The sequence below is a fragment of the Megalops cyprinoides genome, chromosome 8, assembly GCF_013368585.1.
Source record: "Megalops cyprinoides isolate fMegCyp1 chromosome 8, fMegCyp1.pri, whole genome shotgun sequence".
Lineage (NCBI taxonomy): Eukaryota > Metazoa > Chordata > Actinopteri > Elopiformes > Megalopidae > Megalops > Megalops cyprinoides.
In genome coordinates this window covers 33,484,473-33,499,359 of record NC_050590.1, presented here as the reverse complement: position 1 = coordinate 33,499,359, position 14,887 = coordinate 33,484,473, and the positions used below count along the sequence as shown (strand labels likewise).

The 14,887-nt window shown below is 43.7% G+C and overlaps 1 protein-coding gene across 5 annotated transcripts; it reads left to right on the top strand.

The window, feature by feature from the left end:
• The first annotated feature begins 1,891 nt into the window (after window positions 1-1,891).
• alkbh3 (alkB homolog 3, alpha-ketoglutarate dependent dioxygenase) lies at window positions 1,892-14,887 on the top strand. 5 transcript variants are annotated; one of them, XM_036535285.1, is made up of 10 exons: window positions 1,892-1,968; window positions 2,506-2,587; window positions 2,809-2,912; window positions 3,074-3,108; window positions 3,275-3,322; window positions 3,630-3,733; window positions 5,296-5,384; window positions 5,620-5,829; window positions 6,498-6,596; window positions 14,596-14,887. In XM_036535285.1, exons 2-10 carry the CDS (start codon window positions 2,509-2,511, stop codon window positions 14,638-14,640), a joined length of 813 nt encoding a protein of 270 aa, XP_036391178.1. In that variant the 5' UTR covers window positions 1,892-1,968; window positions 2,506-2,508; the 3' UTR covers window positions 14,641-14,887. The 5 variants fall into 5 exon arrangements, with proteins under 5 accessions (XP_036391178.1, XP_036391177.1, XP_036391176.1 ...); XM_036535284.1 differs by lacking the exon at window positions 14,596-14,887 and adding an exon at window positions 9,378-10,621; XM_036535283.1 differs by lacking the exon at window positions 14,596-14,887 and adding an exon at window positions 8,866-9,453.

Genomic DNA, 14,887 nt, shown 5'->3' with positions numbered 1-14,887 from the left:
AAGGGAGAGATTGTGGGTGGGGGAGGCAGGGCGGGGCTTCATTCTGCCCGTGGATTTTTTTTTCTTTTCTTGCTTGGTAGAGTTCACACTGGTGGGATGGGGCTGGAGCAGTGGCCTTGTGGGCCTAGTCAGATACAAAACGGCCAACAAATTGTTATAACTTGTTGCATTGACAAACTTGTGCACTGTGTTCACCGTTCTACATTGGGGAAAATTTACCAAAAGGAGAAAATTTACTTGGCATAGGCCATATGCTTTCCTTACAGGAAGGTACCTGTATGCTACTAAACCCCGCTGTGTGCTTTTCTAACAAAGGGTGTGGAATGCCACTGCTGTCATGTACAGCATAATGTGATGGTGTTGGGTGAATTAGATTTTTACATATTTTGGTGAGCCACATGTACATTTACAAATATAGCTGTGTGCTCCTGTGCAGTGTGGTCCACTTTAAGAAGGGCTGGTTTCACGCACGTCTGTCTAATAAATGTCTCTGAACTAATGCCGAAATGATTACTGGTACCAATAATATGTTGGATTTCTTTTGTCAATCTTTTGTTTTTCTAAAATATTTGTCTTGAAAAAAATGAAGTGTAGTCGGGATTTACAGGCAAATTGCACTGAAATGTCTCTCCAGTCTTGTATTCCAGTTTGACCTGGCAATCCAAAGAATGACAGTGGTGCTTTATGTTAGGGGCTTTTGGTAATGATGCAGGAGACTTTTTTTGACATTCACAATCATTCAAGGCAATATCTTATCATCCATATTGGTGATTGGTCTTATTAAATGAGAAGAGACTGGTACAAAGTATTTATTCATTTGTGTGTAGTGGAGTTCTTGAGTAACACAACTTGGAGGGGCCTCTAGGGGTTTGTCTTGTTTTCCTAATCAGTCACTTGATGCTTGGACTTACATGGACCTTTTGCAGATTAAATCCACTTCAATCATTTTTTCCCCTGGTTCAAACACAAGGTCTCCCCTGCAGAATCCAGAACTGGAGATGTGGTGGCCAGTCTTTGTGCCTAATCTCTAAATGAATTGATCTGACCAGTCTCCAACACAAGTCGATGTACAAATGTATTGCTCCCATTACTTTGTATGAGGGGTTCTCTGGTGATGTCCTAATACTGTGCAGTGACCTCCTGTGTGTCAGCCAGAGAGCTCTGAGGTTTGGAATGCATTGGGGTCCTCAGCTCTGGATAATGCTACCACCTGTATGACAGACTGGCACTCCTTTGAAATGGTCAATAAAATATACTCTAAAAGTGTCCTGTGAACCTTTCTTTCTGAAATTTGAATGGGAACATGCAAGAAACACAAGATTATACATATGTAATGCTAATAACTGAGACTTAACTAGATAAGGTACAGGATAGGCCTCAAACAATGGGTCATGACCAGTTAAATCCTACTTCCAGTTAATTTTAGGATCTAATTGACGTTTTAGGCCACATGTTGATGGAACCTCAGCAGCAGCAATGCCTCGCTGTTTCAAGGTATACCTATTCATTATTTACATATTCTCCGTCGACGTATAGCCAGGAAGACGCCATAAAACGAGAAGTTACGAATTGCAGCACCATGACAATATACCTAACTGCTACCAATAAACCTAACTTGTATTACTGACGGTCGTGTGCTGAAGTGATCCTATTTCCATGTAGCTTAATATTGCCTTGAAAATATTCGTATTAGGTCAGATGAGAAACGAGCATTAACGAATTAATTGAAACCTAACACGGCAACATTAGATAGATAGTGCTTATGAAAAGATGACAAAAGCTTTTCTCAACACTCGTCGGCTAGTAGATCGAGTCTCGCATATCTCTACGGAAATAATCGGAACCGCTGAATTAAAAGACGTAGTTTACACGGGACGGATTTTTTGTAACACCAGGATTGAGTAGCCGCTCGGCAGGATCGCAGTAATTACCTGCACTGGACATTCCTGGCAATTTGCTGTTAGACAGGTAACTTAGCTTTATTGCTGTTCTGTAAATTCATGAGCCGTTGCTGAGACGAAACGTTTGTTTCAAAATCTTACCGAGTCGAATACTTGTTGGCAAAATAGCGGAAAAGTGTTAAAAAGTATTTTAGCTAGCTAGTTAGTCAGCTTGAATGATAAGCATCATAGAATATTCAGTATAGCTTCAGAGATGTTTGTTAGTTTAAATGGCAATGGCATGCTACATAAACCTGTAGCTAATCATAGCTGCTCTTAGCTTTGATGATACGATCAAACTTAATGCCTCGTTTAGGTGAAAACGAACCTGTGCAGTTGCACCAACATAACTGTGGATGGCAGTAAAACAAACCAAGTTGCCACTTTTGGGGAAATGTAGTCAATGCAGTTTTCGTAGGCTAACGATTGTTTTGGAAATGTTTGCCTGTGTAATGTGTTCGTCGACAATGTCATCTTTAGTAGTGACATCTTTTAAATTAGTTCAGGGTTGTTTTTCTTTCTCTGATTTGATTCATATCTTAACTGTGAACAACTGCTTTTGAAGAGAATGGGGGACAAGCGACAACGAGCAAGGGTTCAGGGATCCTGGGCCGCGTCACTGCCTAAACCGGCTCCCAGCGCAAAAGGTAGCTATCCAGCCAACCAGTTGAGAGGAGAGGTTCTGTCGTTGCCTATTAAATATCAGGCCTATTCATCTATTATCGAGTTCACTTATCTACAGAGAGTTAAAAACATACAAGTGCAAAACGTGGCTCAGCAAGCTCAAATGCTGCCTGTAGCACATTATACAAAATTCTTCCATTATGTGGCATTTGCAGGTACGTAAACTGTGTGCTTGTTTGTAAAGTAGGGGTTGCTGGAGGAAACATAGGAAGCCCTGGTGCATCTGTGTTCCAAACTGGGGCATGGGGTGAGAGACAGCAGACATTTAAGTTTCATCAGCCTGCCAAGGTAAGACCTCTTTGTCAACGAGAAAAGGATGGTGAGGTCTATCTAATTTAGGTATATTGATGCAGTATATAGTGGAAGCCTTCAGTGAAGCAGGGTCTACTGCTTTATTACAGTTTAATTCTAATCCCCATTCCATTCCATCTTCCTCTTCTGTCTGACAGCCCTTGAGGGACATCCCAGCTGAGAAGGTGATAAAGTAAGTGGGAAGCCAGACAATTCTTCTTTCTGCCTGAGTCAAAGTGTTGGCCTAAAACATGCCCCACCATGCAAAGGGGGAGGAGCAAGGGGGCACAGTGTTGCTGTGTCTGCATGTATGCCTGTGGCATGCAGAGCTCTCATGGTCTCTTGCTCATCATTCCCAGAGATGCGGGTGATTATGCGATCAGCCATGGCCCCTCAGGTGTCTCGAGGTGAGTGTGTGTGTCACTTCTTAACAGGTGCCATAATCCAGGCAAATGGATTGTTGGTAATGTAATGTAACTGTAATACTGCGTAGGATTGATGTTTTATCCATTCATAGCACTGTATGTGTGCCTGATTTGGCACCTTGCCACAATTGTAATGCCCCAGTTGAAATTTGAATCTGCAAACTTGCATGACAAATCCCAGCTCCCTAAGCAGTCCATCAGGCTGCTGTCCTGAGAGGACACAAGGAGAATCAGAGTACAGTGCTTAATGCTCTATAATAATGACATGTGTGTTTGTGTGTGTCTGCAGGCTCCGTCTGATCCCTGGGTTTCTGCCACAGACTGAGGCCGACTGGATGTTCAGTCAGCTCTATGCTGAGTTGCCCTGGTCACAGAAGACTAACTTTAGACTAGGTGTGTGTCTATGCAGGCTGTCTTCCTTGCTGTCTTCTGAAAATGTTTTGGCGAACCAACTGGCAGAGGGAAGACATGTCATCTTAAACAGCTAAAGATGAGCGTAGACAAACACACACATACACAGAGAATAAGGAGAAATAATTACCCCCAAAATCAGGAGAAATAACTCTGACATCAAATGAAATGATCAATGTTTCATCAATGAGAGACCTTTCTTTGGAGTTTGCATGATGAATGCAGTCTATGCACGGTGGAAGACAATAATTTACTTCAAAGAACAATCAGCCAAAAGGAATTGACAGAGAGTGATTTAAGGGATAGACAGATAGATGTAGATTAAATATCAGTTATATTGCAGTTTCCAGACACATCAGTGAAAATTCGTTCAAAAAGTTGAAACTTAGTGAAAGATGTCTGTGAAGCACACAACAAAACTACAAGGGAATGTTTGACCTTCTATTTTGCCCCATGTTTCTTGCCTGGCTGCAGTTGAGAAAAGGACTTCAGTATGCATGGTTACTGCTGAGTAGCTATTAGAGTTGGCAGTGTAAGATGCGAGAATGTAACGAACTTGGATACACAACCTGTTCTATTTGTCATCAGGTTTTTTAGTATAATGGCGTGCACACTGTGTGTAATTCTGTTACGTGTGGCTGTATTTGCCAAGTTTTCTTCCATTCACCCTCAGTGTGTAATGCATGCCGGCGAAATGGTGCTAACAGAAAGAAGACCTCAGAGCCCCTATTTGATCTCCAAAAGCTAATAGAGGGAGTGATATTCACCATAAGGGGAATAAGTGCCATTTTTATGACCATCCTGCTTGCTGAGTCAGTGTTTCCAGCTCCAGCTGGGCTCCAGAATTGGCAGACATTCCCTAAGATACTGCAGAACTGTTTATTGTTCCCAAAATTATGCCGTCGATGGATTTAAAAATAAAGCCCCCCAGATATATCCAATGGGACAAAATATTTGTTTTGTCTGGCGATTGAAAGTCTGGCCTGTGCCAGGGCCACAATGTTTTTTCCTGGATGTAAGCTTTATTTTTTCTGCCAGGTTTTATCGCAACAAAATTTTCCATTGCTTGTAAATTTAAAGCAGGGAGAGATGAGGGGGAGGGGCTCAGCAGAAGTTCTGATTCTGTTCTCTCCTGATTCCTACGGTTGTATATTCTCATGAATCTACTTGAAATGTGTTTTGATTGTGACTTCTCCCTCCAATTGCAGCCATTGATAGAAACTTAGATTTGTTGCTCTGATTGGGTGTGATCATTTGGCTGAGGCAGTTCTGATTCAATGTGGTGAGTGAGGTAGAGAGGTGGTGCTCTGATTGGATGTGGTGAGTGAGGCAGAGAGGTGGTGCCCTGATTGGATGTGGTGTGTGAGTGAGGCAGCTTTGATTTGGTTGAAGCAGCTGAAATGTGGTACTTTGACAGTATGTGGTTTGTATCTACAACAGTTCTGACTGGATATGGTGATTGAGAGTTTTTGCCCTGACTGGATGCGGTCAGTGGCTATACCATCAGAGAAGTAGCACTAATGGGTCAGATGACTGTGTTACAGGCCAGGCCTACTTGGAGCCCAGACTCACCTGCTGGTATGGAGACCTGCCTTACACCTACAGCAACTCCAAAAGGCAGGCCAATCCGCAGGTACTCCCTGCTCTCACAGTGCCCCTGTACATCACATCTCCATTACCTTACCTTTAGTTCAGTGGAATACTTTGTGTGTCCTTAATGCTGTCCCTCTCTCTACCTCTGTCACTGTCTTTTCACCTGTATATTTCACTCTTTCCATCTCTCTCTCACCCTCCATCTTTCTGTTTTCCCCATATATCTGTCTTTCTCCCTCTCTTCCTCCCCCAATAACCCCCCCCCCCCCCCCAAGTGGCACGCTGTGCTGAACGGCCTGAAGGATATGGTGGAGCAGGCAAGCAGGTGTTCCTTTAACTCCCTACTGTGCAACCTGTACCGTGACGGGAAGGACAGCATTGCCTGGCATAGCGACAATGAGCCTTCCTTGGGGCCACATCCCACCATTGCCTCCCTCAGCCTGGGTGACACTCGCTGCTTCAGTATGCGCAAGAAGCCTGCTCCGGTGAGCCCATCTGCACACACTCAGTGTGTCTAAAGGCTTTACACACTCAGTACATCCGAAGACTGCAGGACAGAGGCAAGGTAGCTGGAGGCTTGATAGCTGAATCAGATGAAACAAACTGTGAAGAAGTCGGTTGATTCATTATACATAAATAAGACAGGATAACAAGAGGCAAAGGTGCTCATGTTAAAAGGGACTAAAATGGCAGAAACAAGGACTAAAATTGTTGAAAAGTTGTAGCCATCCTCCACCCTCATGTATGCCACTTGTCCCACCTTATTGGGAGGTGTGGCCAAGTAATTCACCTGTTGTCCAGTTCCTTCACAGAAGCACTCACATTCTGACAGTTACAGGCTGAAGTGCATTGTTGTGTAAAGGGATTTGAAATTCAGGGCCTTTCACACAAATTAAATACTCAGTTTCAATTACACAGTATGAAAGCATTGACAAAATGTCCATGTTAGTGAAGGTTGCATAATTTTGACAAGGATGCAGATCATGTTTTTTACTGTATTTTGGCTGTATGTATGGTGTGTGAGTGTGTCTGTGTATGTGGATAATTGTGTGTAGTCTGCTCTCTCACAGTGTGTGTGCTTTTATCTGTGTGCTTGTGTTGCTGCGACATTTGCTACCTCACCATATCTGTATGTGTGTGCGTGTTGGGCCAGGAGGAGAATGGAGACTACACATGTGTGGAGAAGCTGCGGATACCCCTGGTTCATGGGACTCTGCTGATAATGGAGGGCGCTACACAGGAGGACTGGCAGGTAGGTCATCACTTTCTCTGCGCACCAGGCATTTGTGAACTTTCACCCCCTCCACACATGCCTGAGCTTTCATCTTCTTCACCTGTAGTATTTTACCCCCTGTGTACACCTGTGAACTTTCATCACCCCATACACACATGACTTTTGACCTCCCCCACAGACAGACAGATAGACCTCTGACCTTTCACCTACTCCTCACACCTGTGACCTCACACATCCGTGCCCCTCCAGCTCATATGATTGTGTTTCAGTCATCATTGTGCTTAGTAGTCACAGGTTTTTTTGTTAAAAAGTGCTACAAAACACAGGCAAGTTTCACAGCAGGGTGTAAACAAAGTCAGAAGTAGATGACTCTTTGAGAGCTTTTTTGTTGTAAAACCAAGTTTTAAAAGTTGTTGCTAAGCTGTTTGTTGTTGCTAAGTTTAGCATTTGTATGTATTTCTGTGTGGAATGTGCTCTTGTGGGTTGAACTGGACCAATGACTAAAAGGCAGCTCATAAGGAATTATAAGCCATGGAAAGTCAAATGATTTGCTTTGCCACTGAATGGTAAACAATTTCTGTCAAATGCCATTTTTTCAATCTCCTTGTCAAAATACATGGTGGTGTACTACATAGGGATGTTGCGATACTGTGAAATGACCTCTTCACCTCATCATTTAACTTGCAAAGGGTTTTGAGAGCAGTCTCTGGAGTCCACCCAGAACCACTTAACGTTAAAAGACGAGTGACAGCAATGTAACCAGGAAGGATCAGTTGAGGATCAGTGAAGGGATTCATTTTTTTCATGTGTTGGGTTTTATGAGGTTATTCATTGAGCCTCCTAAAATGCCTTTTTTTGCTTGGAGAAACAAAAGCTGGAGAAGGCACTTGTGGCTGTGTCACCCATTCACTCAGCAAAGTCTTGGCATGCTTGCAGAGGAACCTTCCCTCTGAGGATCTGGGACATTTGGAAATGTTGCAGAGGAAAGCTGAGCGGGGAAGTAAACAGGAGCATAAGGTCTAGCAACGGGATGTCCATGAGAAGGCAGGTTCTGGACTGTCTCCATGCTGACTGGGCCCTGTCAGGTATTATTTATGGTCCGCTCTGACGTATGTCACCCCAAGGGGCCTGGGGCCTGGGGCCTGGGGCCTGGGGCTTGGGGCCTGGGGCTTGGGGCCTGGGGCCTGGAGCCTGGGGCCTGGGGCCTGGGGATGGGGAGATCCTCCTTAAAGGTACTGCTGTAAAAAATCTTTTGGGGCTGTGCTGAGCTGGGTAACCGCCTGCTGCTCTTGACCTGTCTGGTCTCTTCTGGGGTGAATTCTGACAAACAGAACGAATCCGTCTCAAGATTATAAAACTGTGCTCATCCTTTTTTGGGAGGGGATGTATGGGCCAGGACCTTGGACACCAAATATGAGGTGAACATGCCAATGGACTAAAAGACTAACAGGCTAAAGCCCATTGTCACACAGGGGAAGGAACAGATCGCTGCAGTGTGGGAGCCTCTGAGACACAAGACTGGAAAGGAACCAGGGAGAGAGACTGAGACAAACTAAGCATGCACATGTGACATCACAGAGCTACCTTTGCAGCACAGGCCTTTGAATCAATACCCCTACTGTGAAATGTTAACAGCACTTTACAAGGCATTCTATCCCTCTTGCCGAGTGGTTGCTTTGGTGTTGAGGCCTGGGAACGGGACGAACCCATTGAAATGGCACACACTAATAAAAAAGGTCAGGAATGTTCTGCTCGCAGTATCTCAGAGGTATCCTGCCCCAACTGTGCACCTGACAGCACAAATAAAGAAAAGGACAAGGGTCCATGCGCTGACCTAATGTTTTAGAAAGCACCTCCAGTTGTAGCCACAGCATTTTGATCTCTCAGGAGAATAGCACACATCACAGTGGTGATAGTTATAAGACTGAATAGTGTTTAAAATAAAACAGCCAAGTGCATGCCTCCAGAGACCCAGTTACAAAAACTCAAACTGGTTGCCAGCAAAAACCTGTGCCCTTAAAAGGCAACAATTGTGATTGTTTTTTGTCTTGTTTCTGTTTGTTTTAATTTTTTGTCAGCTTTTTGCCCTCTAGGCCAGTCCACGCACATTGCAGGCAGAATCCACGTGTCACACACGCATACACACACATGCTTGGCGTTGTAGAAGGGCGACTGTTGGTCCAGACTCTTGGCCAGATTGTTCATCATGCTCTAAAAGGCACTGTGTTAAAGGATTCATTTGCCACATGTTGAGTGTCTGTTTATATGTGTGTACATGCACATGCAGCACCAGGTTGCCAAGGAGTACCATGACCGTGGCCCCCGGATCAACCTTACATTCCGCACCATCTATCCAGAACCCCAGTCAAGAGGGGCCTCGGGTGACAGGCAGGGGAGCCAACAGTGAGGCTGAGGAAGAGGAAGGATGAGAGAATTTGAGGATGTATGCTTGAGGAAGAACTTGAGAAGGACAATGAAGAAGGGGATCAGAATGTCCCATCTGCCTCCAGTAGATGGACAAAAGACAAAAGAATGGCTGGGCGGTTAGGACTATTCAAAAGTACAGTGCCTTAACAAAAACAGTAGTGACTCCGTGGTAACACCATGCATCCTGTCAACTGAGTACCATATATTTTTCTTTTCAATTTGGAGAGAGTTGGCTCCCTTGACAGTTCTTGTGATTTAGACATTTGCATTTTCTTGTTAAAGGTTTGACCTTATTTGACATTTTTTTTACACAATTCAGCATTCATTGGCCATCCACCCTGAAAATAATTTTTGGTGTATCCTTTTTTTTAGGTTGAGCAGAACCTGAAGTGGCTGTGGATGTGGAGCTGTAGTTTCTTAACATATTTAGTAAGTGCCAGGAAAGAAAAGGGCCTAATTTTAAGGCATGAATACTTGCCATTTTCATGACGTGCTCATAAGCATTTGTCGTTCAATAGCAATTTATTTTGGAGAAAAAAATTTAGATTTTTGAAAGGATATTCAGGAACCCAATATGTAAAAAATAAAGGTTTTGTTTAATTCTTAAGTGTCTAATTCTGTCACTTCTTCAAAGCAGAACCAAAATCAACATCAAGGGACAAGAAGCTGCCAAATAATGCCCCAGAAGGGATGTTTGTTATTCACTTGTTTTTCTTTTATATGTATTTGATTTAGCATTTTTAAAATGTCTGAACAGATGTTTTCCATCTGTCTAAAAGAAGTCATGGGGGGATTGCTGGCTGAAGGTTTTTTTGAGCCAGATTGAGCATTACTTCAGTGTGGCAAAGGCAAGGAATGTTTTTGGTTGCTGCAAGAGAGATGAAGTAAACAGCAGCAGGTGAGTTCATGGCTTGTTCTCTTCCTTCCATGAGCATCTTGTTTGCTGAGTGGAATTTTTCACTTATGATATCATGCTAGATCTTTGATTATTAACCTCCCTGGCAGTCAGGTTATAGATGGGCAGATGGTGTTTTAGTTCAGATTCCTCATTTTGCACCTATGTTTTTATTCTGCAAAACCAGTACCCTGGTAAAATATTTCTGCAGACAAACCAGGCATTTCCGAAACAGCCTTTTTAAATGCTGTTGGCTTTGTCAAACTCAAATTATTCAATGAAGTGCATTCCCTGGGTTTTCGTTTTCTAATTGATTTAGATTTCTAATTGAATTGTTCCAGAGGAGTTCTTCAACCATCTCCTGAGCAAACACAGTGTAGCTGAACTAATGGTTTCTCATGATTTTACGGAGAAATGCCATCGACCAGTATAGCTTCATGGCTAATTCTTAACTGATGGGCTGCAGCCGTGTTGGACCTGAGTTGCACTGAGTAAGATCCCTTTCAGCAGCTGAAGCTTGGCACTTCTCTTCACACTTGGCAGCAGAAGATGGTTGCCACAGTGAACATAGGGAAGGTTTAATCTTGAAGAGCTGCACGATGCAGGCCAGTTCTCTCTGGACTCATTTGATCTCACCAGGTTCTTGTGTTGGAGAGGTGGGAGGTGGGCAGCGATAGTGAAATGTTTGAGGCCTTGTACACACACACACCCTTAAACCTGGTTCAGAGCTCAGCTACTATGTTACTATGAGATTTGTGGTAGCTTTCAGTTTGGATTTGTGTAGACCTACTGTACGGTATATTGCTTGCACTTGTACATTGAACCAGTTACAAACTTACAATCTCAGCACTGTGTTTGCTACTGAAGCATGTTCAAATGTTGTTTGTAGTGTCCTGTTTGTATAACGTCTCATGACTCTTTATTAGATGCACTTGCATGATATGTCTCTCTGGATAAAGAGAGTGTGCTAAATGATGAAAATATCATGAAAATGTACAGTCCTGTGTGGCACAGGCAGTGAATATCAGTAAGTATGGGTTTCTTGATGCTAGCCGTGTGTATTACAGCCCCACCAAAGCAACCACACTTTGCAAGCGCTGGCCTTTGTTGCAGTTACTGTGAAATGGGCTCAGTTTGGCACAGACGTGCTGGCAACGAAATGTGCACAGTGTGGAATCGCATCAGGCGCCTTTTTAGACATGGTTGTCAAGACAGACTGTGGTGTCTGTGTGTGCCATCCCAAGGCCATGCAGTCAGAGCCGTGTCCGATTTGTCCCTGCATGGGAAGTGTCACGCAACCACAGGGGGTTCGTATGCCTGCATTCTTCTCACAGCAGGCTCTTGGAGCAAACACAAGCACTAACATGACCACTTTACTGGAAATCAGAAACTACCATGGCCATGGATAAAGCCCATAAACAAGCTCCCACTCCCATGCACATGGACAGTGTGTTTGTGGCCTTTTACGAGCACTGCTACAAAGGTGTGTGCACATGCATGTGATCGCCCAGCTGGACCCCTACTTTGGAAATGAGCCAGTTGTTAACACCCCCCACCCCAACTGTCCTCCCCACTCTGGACTGACCTGAATACAGCAGTCATAATAATAATAAGGCTGCGCTTGTTCTTGTGTTCTGGTTTCAAGCTGCGCTGCAGGTTTTTTTCACTGGGCAATTAATTTCTGCTGTGGAATGTGGATGAAAAAGTGGTGGTGATGGGGCGGCTGTGTAATGATGATGTGTAACCAGTGCCATAGTGTAGGGAGAGAGAGCCTCAGTTAGACACCCCCCCTCACCTTCGGTCCTCTCCCTCTCTGGCCCGCATTGCTCGGAGAACACAACATCCCCCCATGACCCAGAAGCAGGTGAACAGTAGACTGTGGGCTCCATAAATGATGCATGTGCAGAACTGTGCATCTTAAATCTTCTTTTTTTCTTTTAATCTTCTTTTAAATTGTAACCTGTGTAAGTCACTCTGGATAAGAGCATCTGCTAAATGACTGTAATGTACTGTAATAATGTTGACTGATATGAGAGTGGTTAACTAGAAGGGGCATCATCAGCCTCAGCAGACTATAACTCCTGACATTTAATCTGTTATTGGTACCATTTGTTTTTGTTAAGTGGACACACTGTGCTTGAATGTGATTGTATTCTGAACAGATACCCTCTGGGTTCTGTGGCTGTCTTTTACTTTACCATGGAATGATTTTGCTTTATTTCACTTTATTTCAAAGCAAAATCACTCAATGATTTTGCTTTTCCCTCAACTTTATGCTTTCATCTATGTTTTTTATTTCACCACCTGAAGCCCCTATTGTCCAGACACAGAAAGAGTCTTGTTGAATGGAATTCTGTGAAAAAAAATTAAGCAAGAGCACATTGTCGTTTAATGAATTATTTGTTTACACCTTAAATAAACACACACCCTCTCACCCTGATGGGGCCTATTGTTGGCCGTGGTCCACGAATGCTGTATACATGGGATTCCTGGCTGAGACATCCCCTACTCTGTGAATTGTCCACTTGTCTCTGAGCTAGAGGTGGCTCCTCAGGATTAGATCGGTTTGGCACATGTTGCAGCAGACCCAACCTGTTCCTACTTAGCTACAGCTCTGTCCTCCCATGTTGTCTGGTCCCTTGGAGTCTGGGGACCCACCTGATGGCCTTACTGTTACTGCCACAACTTCCTTGACAAGAAGCCTTTTCCCACCTGCGACTGCATCTTGTGGCCTTTTGCACAGACAGTTGGGCCACCTGTTTCTTCAGCTGCTCCAGAGGGGGGATGGTAGAGGGGGAATGGGAACTTTCGGCCACTGAAGCCAAATTCTAAGGACATGGTTGACGGACAGAGGGCAGAATGCCTTACTAGTTTCATCCCTTGATTTAAGCAAACCTGCTAAGTCATCTTAAATATCCATGTAAAATGATGATTATGAATTAAACCACGAATCCTTTTCAGTCAGTACAGCACAAGCTGTTCTTTACCACCCAACTAACACAATAACCACATGAGTTTTGCTATCATGAATGATGTCATGGCTGATTCCTGCATTAGTGTGGAGTCCACACATAGAGTTAGAGCTGATTGAGATGTTTTACTGTCTAACAGTGAAGTAAGGAGCTATAAGAGTACAGAATGAATGCAGATGTTCATGTCAGAATTTATATAACATATCAGAAAGATAACCAATCAGTAGCAGCCCTCTCTAGCCCAGTGTCTGCATCCTTGGAGACCTTCACAATCTAGACCTCAGCCCTTCCCAGACTGCTAATTAATTCTCAGGTCATTGCAAAAAAACACAATCCTACAGAATTGGACAAATAAAAATAGTCACCCTGTTGTCATAATTTAATGACATATGACCCTTCTCTCACCAGTGCACTCCATCTGCTTTTTTCCCTTTTGCAAATTCCCTGCCCTTCTTTTATTTCTGTCTTTTTTCACCTTAGTTATTTTGTCAGTTTTTTCTTTTTTCTCTTTCTTCTTTCCTGTTCCCTCAACTAGTTGTCTGTCCTCTCCATCTGTGAATTGACACCAACACTCTAAGAACAAAAATAACCAGTTAATTGTGCATATACTTTTGCCATGACTCAACCACAGAACATGGCTATTGTTATTAGACCACCCTGAAACCCTTCTATATAACATAAACGACTAACTTTGTGTCTGTTCCTAGCTGTCAGTGTCACTTTGTCATTGTCTATGTGAGTACACTATGTATCTACACTTCAGTCTTCTGTATTGCTCCACGTATCTGTCATAACTATATTGCACGTAGACCTGGCTTAGAGGGTGAGGGCTGGGGTGATGACTGAGGACACCGGAAAGAAGGTGAGGAGAATGGAGAAGTGAATGGGGGGAGGAAGAGCTGCAGGAGAGGGTTGGTTCACTGGGGGACAGAAAGGAAGAAATTGTAACCTTTGTTCTTGAATATTTGTACATTAGTTGTGTACATCATATATACATCAAGGGGTAACCTGAAGGTAAACTAGTAATGTCTTTAGCAAACAATCCTAGTTACCCTTCAAAGAGGAGTAGGACCTATAAATCGTTCATTGTGTGTTGGTGGAGTCTATGCAGTGATAGGGAACATGTAGATCATGCCAGTGCGTAGGCAGAGGGCTTCTGGGAGTGTATGTGTCACATGTACTTGAGTGCATGTGAGTCTGTGTGTACACCACCTGTGGACACACCCCCCCTCTCTGGTTACAGTTTGGCAGACCTGAGGGGAATTTAAGTACATGAGTGAAAGATTTAAAACATCTCCTTTGTTTACTGTTTGTTTTTGCTTTAGTAAAGAAAGGTGAGAATGCTATGTCCAGGGATCACAACACCATCTGTATGCACTGCACAGCCAGTTTCAATTACATTCAAGAAATATTGCTGCACAGACAAATTTATTGTGACTTTTAGCCTGGGTTCATCCAACACAAAGTGAAACATGTTGGGATGTTAAGTAGCATTTAACAGGGTACATCTGCACATTTCACAGGGCTGCTGACCAGCAGGGGAATATCCCTGCAGAGAATTACCCATGAGTCTCTGTCCTGCTCTGGTGTTTACCATGATGATTCCTAGTGTGTTTCACATGGCTGACCTCCCCTCCCCTTGCCCCTACACAGGACTAGTGTTCCTCAAATAAATGTGGAAAATAACATGCTTCTTCTCTTTGCCACTGCCTTTTATTCACAGCCTGACTCAGGGCCCCCAAGAGGAGCACCCCCCCACCCTGCCTGACATTTCCACGGTTGCTGTGGTAATTGGCCCAATTTCTATGATTGGGTCTGATGTCTCTGGAACCAGCCACATGTAATGCCCAAAATCTTAGTCACCTTTGCCTTTGTAATGTTGCCCCCTCTCCACTTGGAATAGGCCAGTTATTTGTGTCCAGTTGCCTGTGGATTGGATGACTGTAACCAGGCACAATTTGAGCTGAGAGTGTGTTGAGGGCTCCTGGCAGTGTAGATTTGTTTGTTCAGAACCC